The sequence below is a fragment of the Hyla sarda genome, chromosome 4 (assembly GCF_029499605.1).
Source record: "Hyla sarda isolate aHylSar1 chromosome 4, aHylSar1.hap1, whole genome shotgun sequence".
NCBI lineage: Eukaryota > Metazoa > Chordata > Amphibia > Anura > Hylidae > Hyla > Hyla sarda.
Window position 1 is genome coordinate 309,997,168 of NC_079192.1, and position 21,068 is coordinate 310,018,235.

A 21,068-nucleotide genomic window follows, 5' to 3' on the forward strand; every position below is an offset into this window, starting at 1 on the left:
TACTACACTACGCTAACTATGCTAAAATTGCGCTAACACTACACTAAATACGCTAAAACTGCGCTATCACTACACTACACTAAGTATGATTAAACGCGCTAACACTACACTACGCTAAGTACACTAAAACTGAGCTAACACTACACTAACTATGCTAAAACTGCACTTACACTATGCTAAAACTGTGCTAAAAATACACCAGGCTAAGTACGCTAAAACTACACTAACACTACATAACGTTAAGTACGCTAAAACTGCGCTAACACTACACTATGCTAAGTATGCTAAAACTGCACTAATACTACACTACGCTAACTTTGCTAAAATTGCGCTAACACTACACTTCGCTAACTACACTAAAACTACACTAACACTACGCTAAGTACGCTAATACTGCGCTAACACTACACTACGCTAAGTACGCTAAAACTGCGCTAACACTACACTACGCTAAGTACGCTAAAACTGCACTAACACTACACTACGCTAAGTGCGCTCAAACTGCGCTAACACTACACTAAGTACGCTAAAGCTGCGCTAACACTACACTACACTAAGTATGCTTAAACGCGCTAACACTACACTACGCTAAGTACCCTAACACTGAGCTAACACTACACTAACTATACTAAAACTATGTGAAACTACAACTCCCATCCTGCATGGACAGCCTTTAGCTGTTTGGGCATACTGGAAGTTGTAATCCTTTCACTGTGAAACATGCAAAACTACAACTCCTAGCATACCTGGGCATGCTGGGAGTTGTAGTCTCTCTACTTTAAAACCTATAACCTATCTCCTTTCACTCTAAAACCTAAGCTACGCTAACTACGCTACAATTTAAGCTAGCTACGCTAAACTAATGTTAAACTACGCTAACCCTACGCTGGTTTGTCTCACTAGCTGCCTGCTACACTACCCTACCTACGCTAGTTACTTACCCGGAGTCCGTAGCAAACCGCGCCAGCGCACACAGTTTTCTACGGACTCCCTGACTTCAACTGCGCATGCGCGAAGATACGCTAGCCTCCCTACGCTAACTGCGTAGTGGAGGAAAGCTGCGCTTGCGCTCTTAGTTTTTTACGGATCGTAGAAAACTTTACGGGACGAGGGGGAGGGTGCATTTTCTTTTTATCGCGAGAGTTGTACAGTCGACTAATGGGAGCGGAAGTGGTTGCTATTTCTCTTTTCCGGCGGCCATAGTGGACTGTGAGGCAGGGTAAGGAGCTCAGGAGAGTAGTGTGAAGTATAATCGGGCGCCATCCTTCCCCGCAGCGCGCTTTTCACTCATCGTTACGGTGTCAGTGTGTAGCGGAGACTTGTCCGGTCTCCGGATGGAAACTATTGGTGTTATGACGTGTGTTACGGTAGAGTTTGGGTGTATGGACTAGTCTGCCGGTGTGTGACGTTACACGGCTCGTGTTTAGTAAGAAGCTGTAACCCCTGTATGTCTTTAACCCCTTCCCTCTCTGGCGGATTTCTCTTTTTGTATTTTTTTTCCCCCCTCCTCGCCTTCTAAATCACAACCCTTTCACTCTTGCACCTACAGGCCCATATGATGGCTTTTTTTATTGCACCACCAATTTTACTTTGTAACATCAGCCATTTTACCCAAAAATTTATGGTGAAAGCAAAAAATAGTGTGACAAAATTGAAGGAAAAAACGCCATTCTGTAACTTTTGGGGGATTCTGTTTATACACAGTACATTTTTTGGTAAAATTAACCTTATCTTCTGTAGGTCCATATAATTAAAATGATACCCTCCTTTATATAGGTTTGATTTTGTCTTCTGGAAAAATCAACTACATGCACAAAAATGTCGTCTTCTGACCCCTATAACTTTTTTTTATTCTCTACGTTTTTTGCACTGTGATCTGAAGTTTTTATCGTTACGTTTTTTGTTTTGTTCACTTTTTTTAGGGTATAAAGTGACCAAAATACGCTATTTTGGACTTTGAATTTTTTTTTTTACATGTACGCCATTGACTGCGGTTTAATTAGTGATATATATTTATAGTTTGGACATTTACGATACCACATGTTTTGTCTTTGGTTTTTTTTTCCCCCCAATGTTATAGCCCCCATAGGCACTGGCATAGCAACGATCAGTGTTATCGCCGCTTGACTGCTCCTGCCTGGATCTCAGGCACGGAGCAGTCATTCGGCGGTCAGAGGCAGGTAGGGACCTTCCTCACATCCTGCAAGCTGTTCGGGACGCCGCGCGGTGGTCCGGAGCTAGCCGGGATTTAGTTTCACTTTAGATGCGGCGATCAAGCTTCCCATTCCCTGTAAAAAAAAATATATATATATATATATATATATATATATATATATATATATATATATATATATATATATATATATATATAATTTCCTGTAGTTATGTATGAAGTGTTTCCCAACCATGGTTCCTCCAGCTGTTGCAAACTACAACTCCCAGCATGCCCGGACAGCCTTTGGCTTTCCGGGCATTCTGGGAGTTGTAATTTGCAACAGCTGGAGGCACCCTGGTTGGGAAACACTATGGGAGCTGCAAACTGTATAGAGCCCATATATACTTAGTGCTGCCATTCCCAGTGTGGTTTATTATGCAGCTAACTGGATTTAAAAGGTGTGACTGCTAGATGGTACCATTACTCTGACAGCTGTGGAGATGTTAAAGGGGTTATCCAGGAAAAAACTTGGTTTTTATATATCAACTGGCTCCAGAAAGTTACAGACTTGTAAATTACTTCTATTTAAAAAATCTATCCTTTTAGTACTTATGAGCTGCTGAAGTTGAGTTGTTTTCTCTCAAAGTGCTCTCTGATGACACCTGTCCAGAGTAGAAGCAAATCCCCATAGCAAACCTCTTCTACTCTGTGCAGTTCCCGAGACAAGCAGAGATGTCAGCAGAGAGCACTGTTGCCAGACAGAAAAGAACTCAACTTCAGCAGCTGATTATTGGAAGGATTAAGATTTTTTTTTTATAGAACTCACTTACAAATCTGTTTAACTTTCTGGAGCCAGTTGATATAAAAAATTTTTTTTTTTTTTCTGGAATACCCCTTTAATATGGACCTTGCTGCTTATGTACCTATAAAGGGAGTGGGATTACAGATCTGACATTTTTTTAAAAATAATTCTCTAACATCCTATGTTTTGTGTCTGCAGTCACCATGAAGTTCAGTCGGTTTGTGACCTCAGACCGCAGCAAGAACCGCAAAAGGCACTTCAATGCCCCCTCTCATGTGCGCAGGAAGATCATGTCCTCCCCCCTGTCTAAGGAGCTGAGGCAGAAGTACAATGTCCGCTCCATGCCCATCCGCAAGGATGATGAGGTCCAGGTAAGTGACTGATGTGACAGTATGTATAATGCACTCAATGGCCCAGATTTATCAAACTGAGGGATTTTCCCGCAAGAACCAATCACAGCTCCACTTTCACTTTACCAGAGCTTGTTAGCTGAGCTGTGATTGGTTGTTGTGAGGAAATCGCTCTAGTTTTTGATAAATCTGGGCCAGTGTTCTCTTCACATGGAGTAGCTGTGTAAGGGTACGTTCACACGAGTGGATTTTACAGCGGTGAAGGCCCCGCTGTATGCTGTCTTTACATGTGCCTGCTTGTAGCGGCAATATGCAGTACACTCGCACATCGCGGGAGCTCTCTGCCTAGCTCAGAGCAGGGAGAGTGGCCGCGAGGTGGGAGTACATCGCTGCGGCTACGAGCAGGCACGTGTAGAGACAGCATAGAGCGGGGCCTTCACCAGTGGAGCCGCAGCGTAAAATACGCTGTAAATCCGCTCGTGTGAACGTACCCTTAGAGTAAAATAACAGGGTTCCTATTGGGCTTTTATAGAAAATGTCATTTGGATAAACCAAGATATATCGGTTTGTAAGGACTCAATCACACGGCAGATAGAAGTGGTAGAAAATTCCGCCTCAAATTCTCTGCAGATTTCACATCTGGACTCTGGAAGTTGGTGCAGAATTTTATGCTCCCACTGAATTCAGAGGGGAAACATTTAGAAGTGCTAAAAAAATCCACAGCGCACTTGTTGAAGCATGTGGAGTTTCCCATTGAAATCAAAGGAGTTTTACGTGCAAAGCCCCGCTGGTTTATACGTGGTTACTTGTCCTAGGATAATTGGATGGCATGGTATACAACTTTCTAAACAACCTGAACCATTATGCTTTGCAACAAACTATTGGAACAGAAGAAATGTTTGGCTTGCTGAGAATCACCTTCACAGGGAACAATTGTATTACTCTTGTTAAGGGTGCGTTCACACGGCCGTCTGTCCCCGTTTTTTTTTTTTTTTTTATCCGCGTCTCTGTTCCGTTCTTGCAGGCTGTAAACGGATTAAAAACAGTTTTTAAAAAAATCCCATAAGTTTATACCAGTCTGCACTCATTTCATTTATTTTATTTTGACGGCAGAAAAAACGGCACATGTAGTGTTTTTTTTCTTCCGTCGAAATAAGGATACGGTAAATTTAATATTGAAGTCTATGGAAAAGGGATGAGCCTTTAATGTAATCCGTTTGCATCCATTTTTTTCAATCGGTTTTTACTTCTGAGCATGCTCAGAACAAAAAAAAATTTAGTTTTTGTTAACTGAACAATAACGGATTTAAACTGATAACATCCATTATTGTCCTTTTTTTTTTTTTGTCCATTTTTATTTTTGACGGGAGAACGGGACGGGTCTAGATGGCCTTGTGAACGCAGGCGAAGACTCAGAAAACCGGAATGTTCTCATTCACTGTAAGGGTGTGTTCCCACCTTGTGTATACGCAGCGTATCTCACGCTGCGCAAAATTCCAAAACTCACTGCACACATAGGGCTGCCGCCGGAAAACCCTGTGTGTATAGTGAGCGAGGAATACACATCGTATTTCCGGCTGCTATCGCAAATTTTGCGCTACGCTGCGTATACGCCAGGTGGAAACGCACCCTAAACAAACATTTACTAAAACACTAATATACTTTAAGATTCCATTTTCCATTGGTTGTCACTTCTGGATAACCCTTGTAATGTTTGGCTGTACTAAGCTCATTTATCAGTGTCTTTAGACTGTTTTTTTTTTTAGAAAAGGCGCAAGCAGGGGTTTATTTGCACCTTTTGGTTTCCACATTTCTGCTGACTTAGAGTTGCAATATACATGTTATGGAAGGGTTTTATGAACTGCGCCTTTTTAAAAAAAAATTTATATTTTAACATGGGAGTCAATGGGAACAGTACAGAACCGTATGTGCATACGGTTCCATGCGGTTTTTGACTTTGCGCAGTTTTATTTTTTTCTTGGAATTTCAAACAAGTAAAACTTTATTCATAATGGAGAGAAGTTAAAACGTTTTTTTTTTTTTCTTTAAAAACGGATGCAACAGGACATTTTTAAAAGTGTACAGGTTAAAATTTGTACACACGTTTTGATACAGTTTTTAGTCCGGTTTTGAGGAACCAGTTTTTCATCAAAAACCTGATACGGAAACTTTATTGCAAAAACATGATGTGAACCCAGCTTAACTGAGGTTTCTTATTGTTTCATGAAATTTTGTAAGCACGTACACTTGTCCTATGACCTCCTTCTGAGAAGTTCCCTTTAGTACCTGTGTACAAAGGGCTTTTAATGAGGAGGTAAAGTGATTCATCTGCATTGGAGCGGTGTCTGTCATGTGACTTTACACCTCATTATCAGATGGAACAAGCCGCTACATTTCTTCTGACCTGTACTTCATGTATGTGAACGGCTTAGTAACTCTTCCATACTTCCTATAGGTGGTTCGTGGACACTACAAAGGCCAGCAAATTGGTAAAGTTGTCCAGGTGTACAGAAAGAAATACGTGATCTACATTGAACGTGTGCAACGTGAGAAGGCCAACGGTACCACTGTTCATGTTGGTATTCACCCCAGCAAGGTGTGTATAGGTGGTCTACAGAAATCGACATTATGCTTTTCTGTAAAGGTTTATAAAGAGAAAATATGGGATTTGATTAAATGTTTAATAGAAAATGTAGCAAAAGCTCTAACTCCATTTTATAACATTAGAGCACTCTCCTGTAGACTTGTTGTTTCAAAGTTTCTAAAGGGGTACTTGGTAGAAAACTTATATTTTTTTTGAACTGGTGACAGTTACAGATTTGTAATTTACTTCTATTTAAAAAATCTTAATCCTTCCAGTACTTATTAGCAGCTGTATGCCACATACATGTCTTGTCGACAGTGCTCTCTGCTCGCACCTCTGTTCATGTCAGGAACTGTCCAGAGCAGCATAGGTTTGCAATGGGGATTTTCTCCTGCTCTGGACAGTTGCTGATACGGGCATCAGGTGTCAGCAGAGATCACTGTGGACAACACAAAAAGAAATTTAAAAAAGAAAAATTTCCTCTGCAGCGTAGTGGTTTAAAAAGGGTTAAGAAAAGCATGGCAATCCCTGTATTTTCCACAGCCAGCTCAAGCCTTGCTTTAGGCCTTATACCAGTGTGTCCCAACCAGAGTGCCTTCAGCTGTTGCAAAACAGTGCCAGAACTAAGTATACATGGGCTTTATACAGTTTTCAGCTCCCATACATAGTGTTTCCCAACCAGGGAGCCTCCAGCTGTTGCAAAACTACAACTCCCAGCATTCCCGGAAAAGCATTAATTTTATCTGTATAGTATTTTTAACGAGCCTATTTTTGCCTTTAGGATACAAAATCTTTATAGTTTTGTTTTACTATTTTCAGTAAGTTTTTTTTTTTTTCTTTTTTTTATTCAGATATGACATAGTACTTGGCTATTGGTCAGTCCTCTAGATAATGAATTGAGTGGTGCTGTGTGTGACTGCTGCTTCGGTCAGATAAGGCACTCAAAACCCCTTTTAGAATTCCTGGTGCCAAAAATTATACACATTTGTAAATTCTATTTAAAATAAATCTTAATTCTTCCTTCCAGTGCTTATCAGCTGCTATATGCTTCTGTGGAAGTTGTGTAGCTCTTTCCTGTCTTACCACCATGCTCTGCTGACACCTGTCAGGAACGGTCTAGAGCAGGAGAGCTTCTCTATGGGGATTTGCCCATGCTCTGGACAGTTTCTAACAGAGGTGGCAGCAGAGAGCACTGACTGAAGAGAACTACATAACTACCTCTGGATCATACAGCAGCTAAGTACTAGAAGGCTTTATAGAGTATTCCAGGATTTTTAAACTTTTAATCTATATACCACTGGCCAATTATGTATGGTGTCAGTTTGGATACTGCAGATTTTTTCCCCTGGAAGTTCTGCATTATTGTGCTCTATGGATGACTGTCTCTCCTCTTGTGTGGCTTGAGACAACAGCTGATCACAGGACTTGTCTTCCCTGCTGACATGTACAGACCATCTTTGCGTCCCATCATGCCTGAGTTGAATACGCACCCACTGTAGTGTGATCTCTGTACGGTCAGCCAGTTGTGGGGATGCATTTAAACGCAGGTTTGATAGCAGATTAGCTACTTAAACCCCATCTGCCCATCATACCCTACATGACCGATATAAAGGGCTCTGCACTCTGTATGTCAATCAGTAAAAACTTTGGCTCTGTGCCACCTCATGGCACTTTAGCTGCAAAGGAAAATGACAATCCTATATCTTTACAAATGACCATCAGAACACATGTAAGGATAGTTTTATCTGTGACCTAACCTCATACTGAGCTGACACTTTTATTTTTATTTTAAAGATGGCGCTAACTACCCAAAATCTTTATAGAAAGCATTTAATGCAGCTTAATGTTGATCTGTTGCTTTTTACTTCTACCCACTGACTTCACAAGTGATGGTTGTAATAGGCTCACATCATAGACCTGCCAGAACAATGTTGGCCATTTGAATGTTTTTTTATAATCTTTTATCCATTCCTTTTTTATCCTCCTACATATGGCAATAAAAACAAACATGGTAGAATCTGGTAATGATGTTAGGGTTGGAAATTGTACCATCATTTCAGCAAAAGTGGGGATATTTATCAAGGGTGAATTATTTTTATACATTAATTTGTGTGATGTGTACATGTGCCTTGTTTAATGGTTGCATGTCGTGATTAAAAATGGTGCTAGCAGACCTTATTTTAATTACACTTTAGTACACCACTTTGGTTTTGGGAAATTTTGTAAGCATGTACACTTGTCCTATGACCTCCTTCTGAGACGTTCCCTTTAGTACCTGTGTACAAAGGGCTTTAAATGAGGAGGTAGAGAGATTCATCTGCATTGGAGCGGTGTCTGTCCTGTGACTTTACACCTCATTATCAGATGGAACAAGCCGCTACGTTTCTTCTGACCTGTACTTCATGTATGTGAACGTCTTAGTAACACTTCCGTACTCCTATCATAAACCTGTCAAAACAATCATGTTATAAAAAAATTTACCACGTAGGCCACTTTAACCCATTGTGCCAAATCCTGCAACTTCTTACAGATGCTGTCTGCACAGTTATGTAAGGCTGGGTTCACATCACGTTTTGGGCAATACGGGGCCGCATACGGCTGGGTGAGCTAAAACCTGGTGCTCTTGTATCCCTGCCGTATGCTGCCCTATGTAATGTATTTCAATGAGCTGACCGTAGTGAAACGCTCATTTTTGCCCCGTATGTGTTTTTGCCACCGGACCTAAAACCGTGGTCTACCACAGTTTTAGGTCCGGTTGGAAAACCGCATACAGGGCAAAAATGAGCCAACCGGATTCAGCGTTTCACTACGGTCAGCTCATTGAAATACATTACATAGGGCAGGGATACAGGTGCGCCCGGCTTTAACTCCCCCCAGCCGTATGTGTTCCCCTATTGCCTAAAACGTGATGTGAACCCAGCCTATGCCAGGTATGGGGTGCCGTGACTTTGACAGTCACACATGATAGATTCATGACCACTTCAAAAAGGAAACCAGACTATGGAAAAAGCATCTAAAGCAAAAGTCAAAGGGGGAAATGTATCAAAACCTGTGCAGAGGAAGAGTGGTGCAGTTGCCCATAGCAACCAATCAGATTGCTGCCTTCATTTTAAGAGGACTGAAAAATATATAAGAAGCGATCTGATTGGTTGCTATGGGCAACTGCACCACCCTTCCTCTGCACAGGTTTTGATAAATCTGCCCCCAAAGTCTCTAAGCCACAACTGTTTTTGTGGTATAAATTTTTCACACTATTTGCCAGAGTAAATCCAAATATAAATTCCCCCTCAATGTGTTTTTGGACATAAAGTGCCATGATAGGCCAGTGTGGCAGAGCATTAGATGTTAAGTGTTTTATATATTTGACTCTAAATCCTCCATCTTAGGTTAAGTGTATAGGAGGCTTTTTATTTCTTGTAAGTGACTTTCTTCTGGCACAGGGCATCATGCCATTGTATGATCTTGTAATATTTGGGGTTATGCTGAGGTCCAGCTACACATGGATGGCATTTTCCGAATAGAACTAGGACTTTCATCTTGCTTCATACTGCCTTTCATACTGCCTTTTTTTCTGTATTTGAATATAGCTTAGCTGGTAAGGTTGTCCAACCTCCATCTTTGGATTGCCTCACTTTGAGTAGTACCTGGTACTGCATTCTGCAGACATAAACCCTTTGGTGTGGGAAGTTGGGCAAAAATTTTTTTAGTAGCAAATACCAAATAACCCCTGAAAATTAACACTACAGTGGTCCCTCAACATACGATGGTAATTCGTTCCAAACGACCCATCGTTTGTCGAATCCATCGTATGTTGAGGGATCCGTGCAATGTAAAGTATAGGAAGTTATACTCACCTGTCCCCGCCGCTCCGGACCGCGTCCTCACCGCTCCCGATGCTGTCCTGCTGCTTTGCTGTCTTCTTCGGGATCCTCCGGCTTCTTCCGCATCTTCTCCAGGGTCCGGGCCTCGCTTTCTGGTGACGTTATTATGTTGCACGGCGTGCGTAGCGACATAACGACGCCGGAAAGCGAGGGCCGGACCCTGGAGGAGATACAGAAGACGCCGGAGGATCGCAAAGTGGACCCGGAGCAGCGGGGATAGGTAACTGAACCTGTCCGGGATGCTTAAACTGCTATCCGGCAGCAGCTTTAGCATTTTGTGCTGTCGGATAGCAGTTAATGCGATGGCCCCGACAAATAAAAGCATCGTATGTCGATGCTGACATCGCCATGTGATGGCCTCTGAGAGGCCATCGTATGTCGATTTGATCATGTGTCGGGGCCATCGCATGTCGGGGGGTTACTGTATTTCTATCCTAGTGAGTTGATGCAATGGGGAACTGTTGTGGGTTTTTTAAGGAGATTTAATAGTCATTTATGCCAAAATTTTGTAACATCTTGATCGGTGCCAGTCTGATATTTTTAATCATTGAGTGACAATTTTACTATCAATATATTATTAGGGAGTTTAAGTGACAACCACCTGTGGAAATAGCTGCCACACAACTGAAAAATGCTAATATATCTAAAACTGTTACCTACTGGCAGCTTTTTTTTTTGTATACAACTTATGAATTCTGATGTAAAATCCTCATAACGGTATCGCCTCATGACAACTCTTACTAAATAAATTACCTTCTCTTTTAGGTGGTGATCACCAGACTAAAGCTTGACAAAGACCGCAAGAAAATCTTGGAACGCAAGGCCAAGTCTCGCCAAGTTGGCAAAGAGAAGGGCAAATACAAGGAAGAAACAATCGAGAAAATGCAGGAATAACTTTATCAATAAACAAAAACTGTTCAGTTTCTACAAAGTGTGGCTCATTTGTTGACATCTGGCTGCTTTTTAGGTAACGTTTCAGAACTGGCCATTGCTGTAGTCAGTATAATGTCATCTATAAAAAGGTTACTGCGCATACACCTGTGTAAAACTATACAACCAGTCTAGGATGCGTTTGAACTTGTAATCTTGGTTTATCTTTAATTCTCAATTTAAAATATCTGTAGAATTGATGGTCATTGTTTTTCTTGCGTCTATTTTTTCCTTTTTATATATTTTTATTGCTTAAAACAAGAAAGCATTGAGGAGTCATAGGCAATGTGCCCAGTATTTACAGTTAACCTCTTGGGGATCAGGGGCTTACCTGTACGCCCTGGTCCCACTCCCCTTCTATGACGCAGGGTCATGGGCTTACCCCGCATCATAGTGGTGTGGTCCTGGTGGCCATCAACAGCCGGGAACAGTGTCTAATGCCGGACATCACTGTGATGCCCGGCATTAACCCCTAAGACACGGCAGTCAAAGTTGATCGCCTTGTCTAATATGAAAATAAACCATTCTCTAGTAGTCTCCAGGACAGCACCCTGAGATTGCCTCCGCCTGATTGGACAGTTCCGGTATCGTGAGGTCCGTTCTGGCCTGATCCCCAGTCCCGTGGTTGGCGTCTTAAGTCACATCCGGTGGGGGCAGGGTCACATGCTTCGGCCTGCCCTATATGATTGAGGCAGGCAAATTCAAACGGGATCGCTCCCGGAGCGCAGACAGGGTCCTCTATTAAAGAAGCCTTAGTCTAGCGCAGTGTTTCCCAAACACGGTCCTCAAGCACCCCCAACAGGTCATGTTTTCTGGATTTCCTTAGTCTTTCACAGGTGATATAATTATGGTCAGTGAATCAGGCATCACCACAGTTATCACCTGTGAAAGACTAAGGAAATCCAGAAAACATGACCTGTTGGGGGTGCTTGAGGACCGCGTTTGGGAAACACTGGTCTAGCCTCTTCTGCTTCATTCAGGCTGCTGCATGGAGCTTTCAGAGTCCAGAATCTCTACTACAGCGAAAGTCCCTGAGGGTGAGACGCTGCAGAATCCAGGATCCGTGAGTACTGAGGGCTATGTGGTTTTTCCCAGAGCCTATCTACGGTTGTTTTTTTCTGTTCCTTTCCTCCCTTATTTTATTTCAGGGAGAAAAGGATATTACTGTCCCTGAACCTAAACATACTAAAAGGAAATGTTTGTGTAATAATGTTTAAATCATCTCAGCCTGTCGCTTCTACCTCAGCTGTGGTGAAGGTGCCCAAAAAAACCTAAGATAATTACTTTTTCTGACTCGGAGGAAAGTACCGCTACTCAGGACATTGAAGGAGAAGTGGTTGGATGTCCTGATGTAGAAGAGGACCTTGGTTTCATAAAACTCCTCTTTAGCCCAGAGAATACAGAGGAATTAATCAGAGCCAGAAGTTCCACCTTAGGTATAGAAGTTCAGGAGCCTAGAACAATTCAGGAAGAACTTTTTGGAGGACTGGGAGATATAAGGATGCTTTCTTTCCCGGTCCATAGTAACATTCACCAAATCATTCAGGCTGAATGTTCCAAACCTGAAAAAGGATCCTTCATTCCAAAAGGGATTAAAAGACGCTATCCCTTTGATAGGGATAGTGTCCCAGTCTACAGAATCCTTAACGTAGACATTAGAGATGAGCAAAGTTACAATAATTCGATTCGTCACGAACCTCGCAGCTCTGCAGTTGCTGACTTTAGCCTGCATAAATTAGTTCAGCTTTCAGGTGATCCGGTGGGCTGGAGACTCTCTCCTAGGACTGTATCCACCTTTTCAGTGCACCGGAGCACCTGAAAGCTGAACTCATTTATGCAGGCTAAAGTCAGCAACTACCGAGCTGAGAAGTTTGTGACAAATCGAATTACTATAACTTTGCTCATCTCTAGTAGACATCCCTATTGCAAAGGTGGCAACGCACTTCCGTACACTTGGAGGACGCTACCCAGCTCAAAGAACCTATGGATAGGAAGGCTGAGAGTCTTCTTAAAAAGACTTGAGAAGCTGCTGCAACCCTTCTAGGCCCTAGCATTGCTTCCACTTGTGTTGCTAGGGCACTGGGTGTGTCTAGATCAACTACAACCACAAAAAGAACCCCTGGGTGGGTTAGGGATCCCACTAATATATATTACACAAACCCGGGGCCGAAGCCCAGAGCACAAATCCCTATAGGGTAAACCCCCCAAAATAAAATATAACTTTTATTATATTATTATATAAAATGATGACAAATGATTAAAACCCCAAATTTCACAGTTCCAGATAAGTAATGAATTCTGGGATTAACCCAGTAGTTTCCTGTCTTATGGGTCTGCAGTACCCAAACAAATGGAATCTGTGAAATAGATTAAAATCTTACCTTTATGTTTATGTATGGTCATCCCATCATCCTTAAGATCGCATTATGTCGTTAACTAACTATAGGATCATAACCTATTGATTATGGAATATTCAATGCAGTTAGTGACTGAAAACACCATTTGACTACATGATAGTCTCATCCTATGGGACAAATATCCTTCGGGATAATTTGATACATATGAGTCAGAGTAACTGTATATCTATGGTCCGGAATAATAACATATATAGAAAATGAATGGACTGTAGATTTCTAAGTCCTAGCGCATGCGCCGTATTCGCCTTTTGAGTTACACACTGGAAGCGAGCAGAATATTTTCTAAGTCCCCGCGCCTGCGCACCAAATAGGAGGCGATGTTTAAGTCCGGGCGCATGCGCGGCAATAGGACAAGCGATCAACCGATCATGTGATTACACACATGACCAGGACATCACAACAATGGCGCATCGTGATGATATCAACTTACGTCATCAGACACGAACAGATAAACATCAACCTGGTTGGCCACTTTCCACATAGGAAGGTGAGGTGGAAAGCACTCATTGGACATAAGGAAAAGAAATAGGGATTGGCCTGGTAGAGTGTCGGGGAGTGATGAGGTAGTTAACCTAGGATATAAAAGACAGAGTGAGACACGTGGACGGGTGTTTGCCGCATATTCCTCCTGAGGACGGCGCAGGTGCGCCGAAACTAGTAGAGGAGGCAAATTTCAGATTTTAATCTATTTCACAGATTCCATTTGTTTGGGTACTGCAGACCCATAAGACAGGAAACTACTGGGTTAATCCCAGAATTCATTACTTATCTGGAACTGTGAAATTTGGGGTTTTAATCATTTGTCATCATTTTATATAATAATATAATAAAAGTTATATTTTATTTTGGGGGGTTTACCCTATAGGGATTTGTGCTCTGGGCTTCGGCCCCGGGTTTGTGTAATATAGATCAACTACACCTGCATCTTCAGGGGATACGCCTCGTGAATAGATTCTTGAGTCTCTTCCTCTCCTCAAGATGGCCTCAAACTTATCAGATGCTTCTGCCAAGTCTGTCAGATTATCTGCACGTACAGCGGTATTATCTAACCCCCTCAAGACGTGTTTTATGGTTAAAGTGTAGCTCCCACCAAGTACTATATAATCTAATATGTCCCTACCTAGTAGTAATCTAGCCCTAACCCCCTACCTGGCTTCAAAAAAATCTTGAAATCGCTTTAATAGAGCAGATTTAGTGCTTCTAAATGTGCTCTATAAAGCAGGGCGCTTGCTTCCACCCTTAGATTGTCTATGCAGCGCTCCTGTCGAGCACGCATACATGATCTGCCAATAGCACGGCAGGCAGCTCTGGGGTCTCCTCCCTGTTTACCTGTGCATGTGCTATCCAGGAAGGAGGAGTAGAGGAGCATCGCCGGCCTGCTGTGCACGATATTACTGCCGAGACCAGGGACCGATTACAATAATGGTAGATATAATAAATAATTGCCAATACACTGAAACTTTAGAAACCCCACCAATGATCTAAATTATGCCCCTAAATAGTTTAGAATCAGCTGTAGGCACATTTATTTTAGAAATACTGATGAATTATCATCAGTGTGTCTACAGCTGTTTCTAAACTACAACTACCAGAATGCACATACAGCTGTTAGCTGTCAGGGCATGCTTGTAGTAGTAGATTTGCAACAGCTGGGGGCACCCTGAGGATTATTCATCAGAATTTCTAAAATAAATGTGCCTACAGCTGTTGAAAAACTACAACTTCCAGTATTCCCATACAGCTGTCGGGTCATGCTTGCTGTTGTAGTTTTTCAGCAGCTGGAGGCACACTGTTTGATAAACACTCATGTGTAATCAGGGGGCCTACAGCTGCTGCAAAACTACAACTCCCAGCATGCCCTGAAAGCTGATGACTGTATGGTCATGCTGGGAGTTGTAGTTTTGTGTTAGCTGTTTCCCAACTACAACTCCCAGCATGCCATGATTGCTTTAGCTGTCAGGCCATGCTGAGAATTGTAGTTGTGAAACAGCTGGAGGCACCCTATTAGATAAATAACACTCATACCAGATGTATATATAGTATATCATATATGATATACTATATATACATCTGGTATGAGTGTTATTTATCTAATAGGGTGCCTCCAGCTGTTTCACAACTACAATTCTCAGCATGGCCTGACAGCTAATGGCAATCATGGCATGCTGGGAGTTGTAGTAGGGAAACTACAAGAAGAATGTTTGTAAATCTAAAATGATGCCAGATCCCAACCAGAACATGTTCCGGACGTAATTTGTAAAGTAATATAAGACCTCAGATCAGACTTGCCCATCCGGAGGATCAGCGCAGCAATGAGTGTGGAGCTGGCCAATGCGCGCAGCCCCAGCTATCAGCGTGCTCGCTCTCGCCTGTTTGATTGACAGGCGGGAGCGAGCACCGCAGTAACTGAATTTCGACTCATTGCCAGTCTTCAATGAGTAGAAATTCTGTAGTGACGTCACTGCAGAATGCTTTCGGCCACTAGGAGGGCGACCCCTAGTGGCCGAATTTAAAAGTGATTTTAAACTGGTTTAAAATCACTTTTTTAAATTAAAGTATATTAGAGATATGTTTTAGTACTTAAGTACTACAACATATCAATTTTTTTATTTCATGACAGTGCCCATTTAAATTCCTCTTCTAGGGATCTAGCATCAAAATCCAAGTTATGCTCCCTTCCCTTTCACGGTCAGTTTGTATTTGGTCCTGAGTTAGAATCCATCTGAGGCTGGGTTCACACTACGTTTTCCCCCATACGGGAGCGCATACGGCAGGGGGGAGCTAAAACCTCGCGCTCCCGTATGTCGCCGTATGCGCTCCCGTATGTCATTTCATTTCATTGAGCCGGCCGGAGTGAAACGTTCGGTCGGCTCATTTTTGCGCCGTATGCGCTTTTACAACCGGACCTAAAACTGTGGTCAACCACGGTTTTAGGTCCGGTTGTAAAAGCGCATACGGCGCTTAAAAACTAAAAAAAAAAAAGTTCCCTTGGGAGAAGGCAGAACCTAAAAAGACTTCCTTTTGTCTCCTATGCCAACCAGGTTATGCTTATGAAGGGAATGGAAAGATTGAATGCTGGCCTTATAGCAAGGGTGGCAGAGGATTCATTCTTAATTCCATCCAGACAATCCAATACCAAGAAAGGGTGGGTTCACACAACGTTTGTTGTGTACGGGTGCTGAATCTGGTTGAGAGGGGCAAAAAGCGTCCGCTCCCGTATCCCAGCCGGATCCGGCCCCAACCCCATTCATTTCAATGAGCCGACCGGAGTAAAACGCTGACTCCGGCTGTCTCATTTTTGCCCCGTATACGGTTTTTTGACCGACCTAAAACCATGGTATCAATCTGTTATGCAATGTCCATATTGGGTCACCTAACTTCTTGTATCCCGTCAGTGAGGTGGGCCCAACTTCACTCAAGACCACTACAAAGATGGCTCGTAGCAGGGTTGTACAAATCCCTATTTCTCTATGGGCTCCATTGGGGGACACAGACCGTGGGTGTATGCTGCGGTCTCTAGGAGGTGTGACACTATGGCAACAAAGGTCATCGTAAGGGACAACCTGCTTCCAAGGCCACCGCTTCTCTGTGGATCCGGTCTGCCATTTCGGAAGCCTATCACTGTAGGGAGAAGACTCCTCCCTTCAGGGTTGTGGCTTATTCTACCTGTTTCTGTTGGGGCATCCTGGGCTCTCCAGAACAAGCCTCGGCCTCGGAGATTGCAAGGCGGCTACTTGGTCGTCTTTGCAGTTTCTCGAGGTTCTACTGGGTTCATACCTTCGCATCGGCTGATGCTAGTTTGGGCTGTAAACTGCTGCAGGCGGCAGTGGAACAGCCGTCTGCCTGACTATCTGCCCACCCAAGGGACGGCTTTGGTATGTCCCACGGTCTGTGTCCCCCCAATGGAGCCGATAGAGAAAAGGAGAATTTTTAACACTTACCGTAAAATCCTGCTGGGTGGAGCCGACTTCTTTGTTGCCATAGTGTCATACCTCCTAGAGACAGCAGCATACACCCACGGTCTGTGTCCCCCAATGGATCCTTCGAGAAAGAGATTTTACGGTAAGTGTTAAAAATCTCCTTTTTCTTTGGAGAAGAATGTACTTATTCCCATTAAAAAAAAAATCTTAGTTTGGTGGTGCTCCCAGAAAAACCTGAGTCACGGGGTTTATTGGTTTCAGGAAGATCCCCTAGACATTACTACAGATGCCAGCACGTGGGGTTGGGTTGGGGGGGGGCCACACAGAGGATCAGACAGTTCAGGGCAGATGGGGACCTGTTGTAGCTCAGAAATTCTTAAGGGAGCTTCTAGCCATATGGATGTCCCTCCAACACCTAGAAACATCTTGCAGAGGCAGACACATTCTTCTTCACTCCGACAATACCACGGCAGTATCTAGAGATGAGCGAACTTCCAGTAATTCGATTTGTCACAATCATCTCGTCTCAGCGTTTGCTAACTTTAGCCTGCATAAATTAGTTCAGCTTTCAGGTGCTCTGGTGGGTTGGAAAAGGTGGATACAGTCCTAGGAGAGAGTCTCCAGCCCACCGGAGCACCTGAAAGCTGAACTCATTTATGCAGACTAAAGTCAGCAACCACAGAGTCGAGATGTTTGTGATTAATCAAATTACTGTAAGTTTGCTCATCTCTAGCAGTATCCTTTTATCCGTCATCAAGGGGGTCCCAGACACAGCCATATCCAATCAATATCAGGCAACATTGTTTCTAGGGCAGAAGAAAGAATCTTATCCATAACAGCTGTACATCTCAGAGGAGTCTGGAATCTACAGGCGGACTTTCTCAGCAGACATACCCTAGATCCAGGAGGATGGTGTCTAGCGGACTGGGCTTTCAGATTGATAACCTTTACAAACAGGGCTTTGTGCACTGAGGACAAGCAGGGCTCTGTGCACTGAGGACAAGCAGGGCTCTGTGCACTGAGGACAAGCAGGGCTCTGTGCACTGAGGACAAGCAGGGCTCTGTGCACGGACGACAAGCAGGGCTCTGTGCACGGGCGACAAGCAGGGCTCTGTGCACGGGCGACAAGCAGGGCTCTGTGCACGGGCGACAAGCAGGGCTCTGTGCACGGGCGACAAGCAGGGCTCTGCGCACGGGCGACAAGCAGGGCTCTGCGCACGGGCGACAAGCAGGGCTCTGCGCACGGGCGACAAGCAGGGCTCTGCGCACGGGCGACAAGCAGGGCTCTGCGCACGGGCGACAAGCAGGGCTCTGCGCACGGGCGACAAGCAGGGCTATGTGCACTGAGGACAAGCAGGGCTCTGTGCACTGAGGACAAGCAGGGCTCTGTGCACTGAGGACAAGCAGGGCTCTGCGCACTGAGGACAAGCAGGGCTCTGCGCACTGAGGACAAGCAGGGCTCTGCGCACGGGTGACAAGCAGGGCTCTGCGCACGGGCGACAAGCAGGGCTCTGCGCACGGGCGACATGCAGGGCTCTGCAGTGAGGACAAGCAGGGCTATGTGCACTGAAGACAAGCAGGGCTATGTGCACTGAGGACAAGCAGGGCTCTGTGCACTGAGGACAAGCAGGGCTCTGTGCACTGAGGACAAGCAGGACTCTGTGCACTGAGGACAACCAGGACTCTGTACACGGACGACAAGCAGGGCTCTGTGCACTGAGGACAAGCAGGGCTCTGTGCACTGAGGACAAGCAGGGCTATGTGCACTGAGGAAAAGCAGGGTTCTGTGCACTGAGAACAGGCAGGGCTCTGCACTGAGGACAAGCAGGGCTCTGTGCACTGAGGAAAAGCAGGGTTCTGTGCACTGAGGACAGGCAGGGCTCTGTGCACTGTACACGGACGAAAAGCAGGGTTCTGTACATTGAGGACAAGTAGGGCTCTGTTTACTGAGGACAAGCAGGGCTCTGTGCACTGATGACAAGCAGAGCTCTGTGCACTGAGGACAACTGGGCTCTGTACACGGACGACAAGCAGGGCTCTGTGCACTGAGGAAAAGCAGGGCTCTGTACACTGAGGGCAAGCAGGGCTCTGCAGTGAGGACCAGCAGGGCTCTGTACACTGAGGACAAGCAGGGCTCTGCACGGACGACAAGCAGGGCTCTGCGCACGGACGACAAGCAGGGCTCTGCGCACGGACAACAAGCAGGGCTCTGCGCACGGACGACAAGCAGGGCTCTGCGCACGGGCGACAAGCAGGGCTCTGCGCACGGGCGACAAGCAGGGTTCTGTGCACTGAGGACAGGCAGGGCTCTGTGCACTGTACACAGACGAAAAGCAGGGTTCTGTACATTGAGGACAAGTAGGGCTCTGTTTACCGAGGTCAAGTAGGGCACTGTTTACTGAGGACAAGCAGGGCTCTGTGCACTGAGGACAAGCAGAGCTCTGTGCACTGAGGACAACTGGGCTCTACACGGACGACAAGCAGGGCTCTGTACACTGAGGACAAGCAGGGCTCTGTACACTGAGGACAAGCAGGGCTCTGCAGTGAGGACCAGCAGGGCTCTGTACACTGAGGACAAGCAGGACTCTGTACACTGAGGACAAGCAGGACTCTGTACACGGACGACAAGCAGGGCTCTGTGCACTGAGGACAAGCAGGGCTCTGTGCACTGAGGACAAGCAGGGCTCTGTGCACTGAGGACAAGCAGGGTTCTGTGCACTGAGGACAAGCAGGGCTCTGTGCAGTGAGGACAAGCAGGGCTCTGTGCAGTGAGGACAAGCAGGGCTCTGTGCAGTGAGGACAAGCAGGGCTCTGTGCAGTGAGGACAAGCAGGGCTCTGTGCAGTGAGGACAAGCAGGGCTCTGTGCAGTGAGGACAAGCAGGGCTCTGTGCAGTGAGGACAAGCAGGGCTCTGTGCAGTGAGGACAAGCAGGGCTCTGTGCACTGAGGACAAGCAGGGCTCTGTGCACTGAGGACAAGCAGGGCTCTGTACACTGAGGACAAGCAGGGCTCTGTACACTGAGGACAAGCAGGGCTCTGCAGTGAGGACCAGCAGGGCTCTGTACACTGAGGACAAGCAGGACTCTGTACACGGACGACAAGCAGGGCTCTGTGCACTGAGGACAAGCAGGGCTCTGTGCACTGAGGACAAGCAGGGCTCTGTGCACTGAGGACAAGCAGGGCTCTGTGCACTGAGGACAAGCAGGGCTCTGTGCACTGAGGACAAGCAGGGCTCTGTGCACTGAGGACAAGCAGGGCTCTGTGCAGTGAGGACAAGCAGGGCTCTGTGCAGTGAGGACAAGCAGGGCTCTGTGCAGTGAGGACAAGCAGGGCTCTGTGCAGTGAGGACAAGCAGGGCTCTGTGCACTGAGGACAAGCAGGGCTCTGTGCACTGAGGACAAGCAGAGCTCTGTGCACTGAGGACAAGCAGGTCTCTGTGCACTGAGGACAAGCAGGGCTCTGTGCACTGAGGACAAGCAGGACTCTGTGCACTGAGGACAAGCAGGGCTCTGTACACTGAGGACAAGCAGGGCTCTGTACACTGAGGACAAGCAGGGTTCTGTACACTGAGGACAAGGAGGGCTCTGTGCAGTGAGGCTCTGTGATATGCTCCCAGCTCACACATGAGGATGATTGACAAGCCAGGAGCCTGCACAGAGCCCTGCTTTTCCCACCCACAGTTCCTGTATTTGGTCTCCTTACAGAGACACACAGGCAATAGCTGCAGGGACAGAATTTTTTCACCCAAAAATATAGACAGCTACACTTTAATCTTGTGATGGGTACGCTTAAAGGGTAGCTCCCACCATTCAATTTTTTTTTTTTTTTGCTAGCCCGTTCACCCCCCCCCCCCCCCCCCCGCTACGGCACTAGCCTGTTCCCTCATTACACTTGCAGTTACTGCAGAGTCCGGCGGCGGGCATGCAGGGACAGCGGCGGCGATGTGCGGGAGGAGTGGCCTCCCAGCCAGTGGCCGGGGAGCCAATGCGCTCGCTCCCGCCTGTCTGATTGACAGGCAGGGAGTGAGTG

General features: G+C 45.3%; 1 protein-coding gene across 1 annotated transcript; it reads left to right on the forward strand.

The window, feature by feature from the left end:
- Positions 1-1,065: 1,065 nt before the first annotated feature.
- RPL26L1 (ribosomal protein L26 like 1) lies at positions 1,066-10,703 on the forward strand. The gene is made up of 4 exons (XM_056574837.1): positions 1,066-1,219; positions 3,156-3,328; positions 5,763-5,903; positions 10,538-10,703. Exons 2-4 carry the CDS (start codon positions 3,161-3,163, stop codon positions 10,664-10,666), a joined length of 438 nt encoding a protein of 145 aa, XP_056430812.1. The 5' UTR covers positions 1,066-1,219; positions 3,156-3,160; the 3' UTR covers positions 10,667-10,703.
- The last annotated feature ends 10,365 nt before the right edge of the window (positions 10,704-21,068 follow it).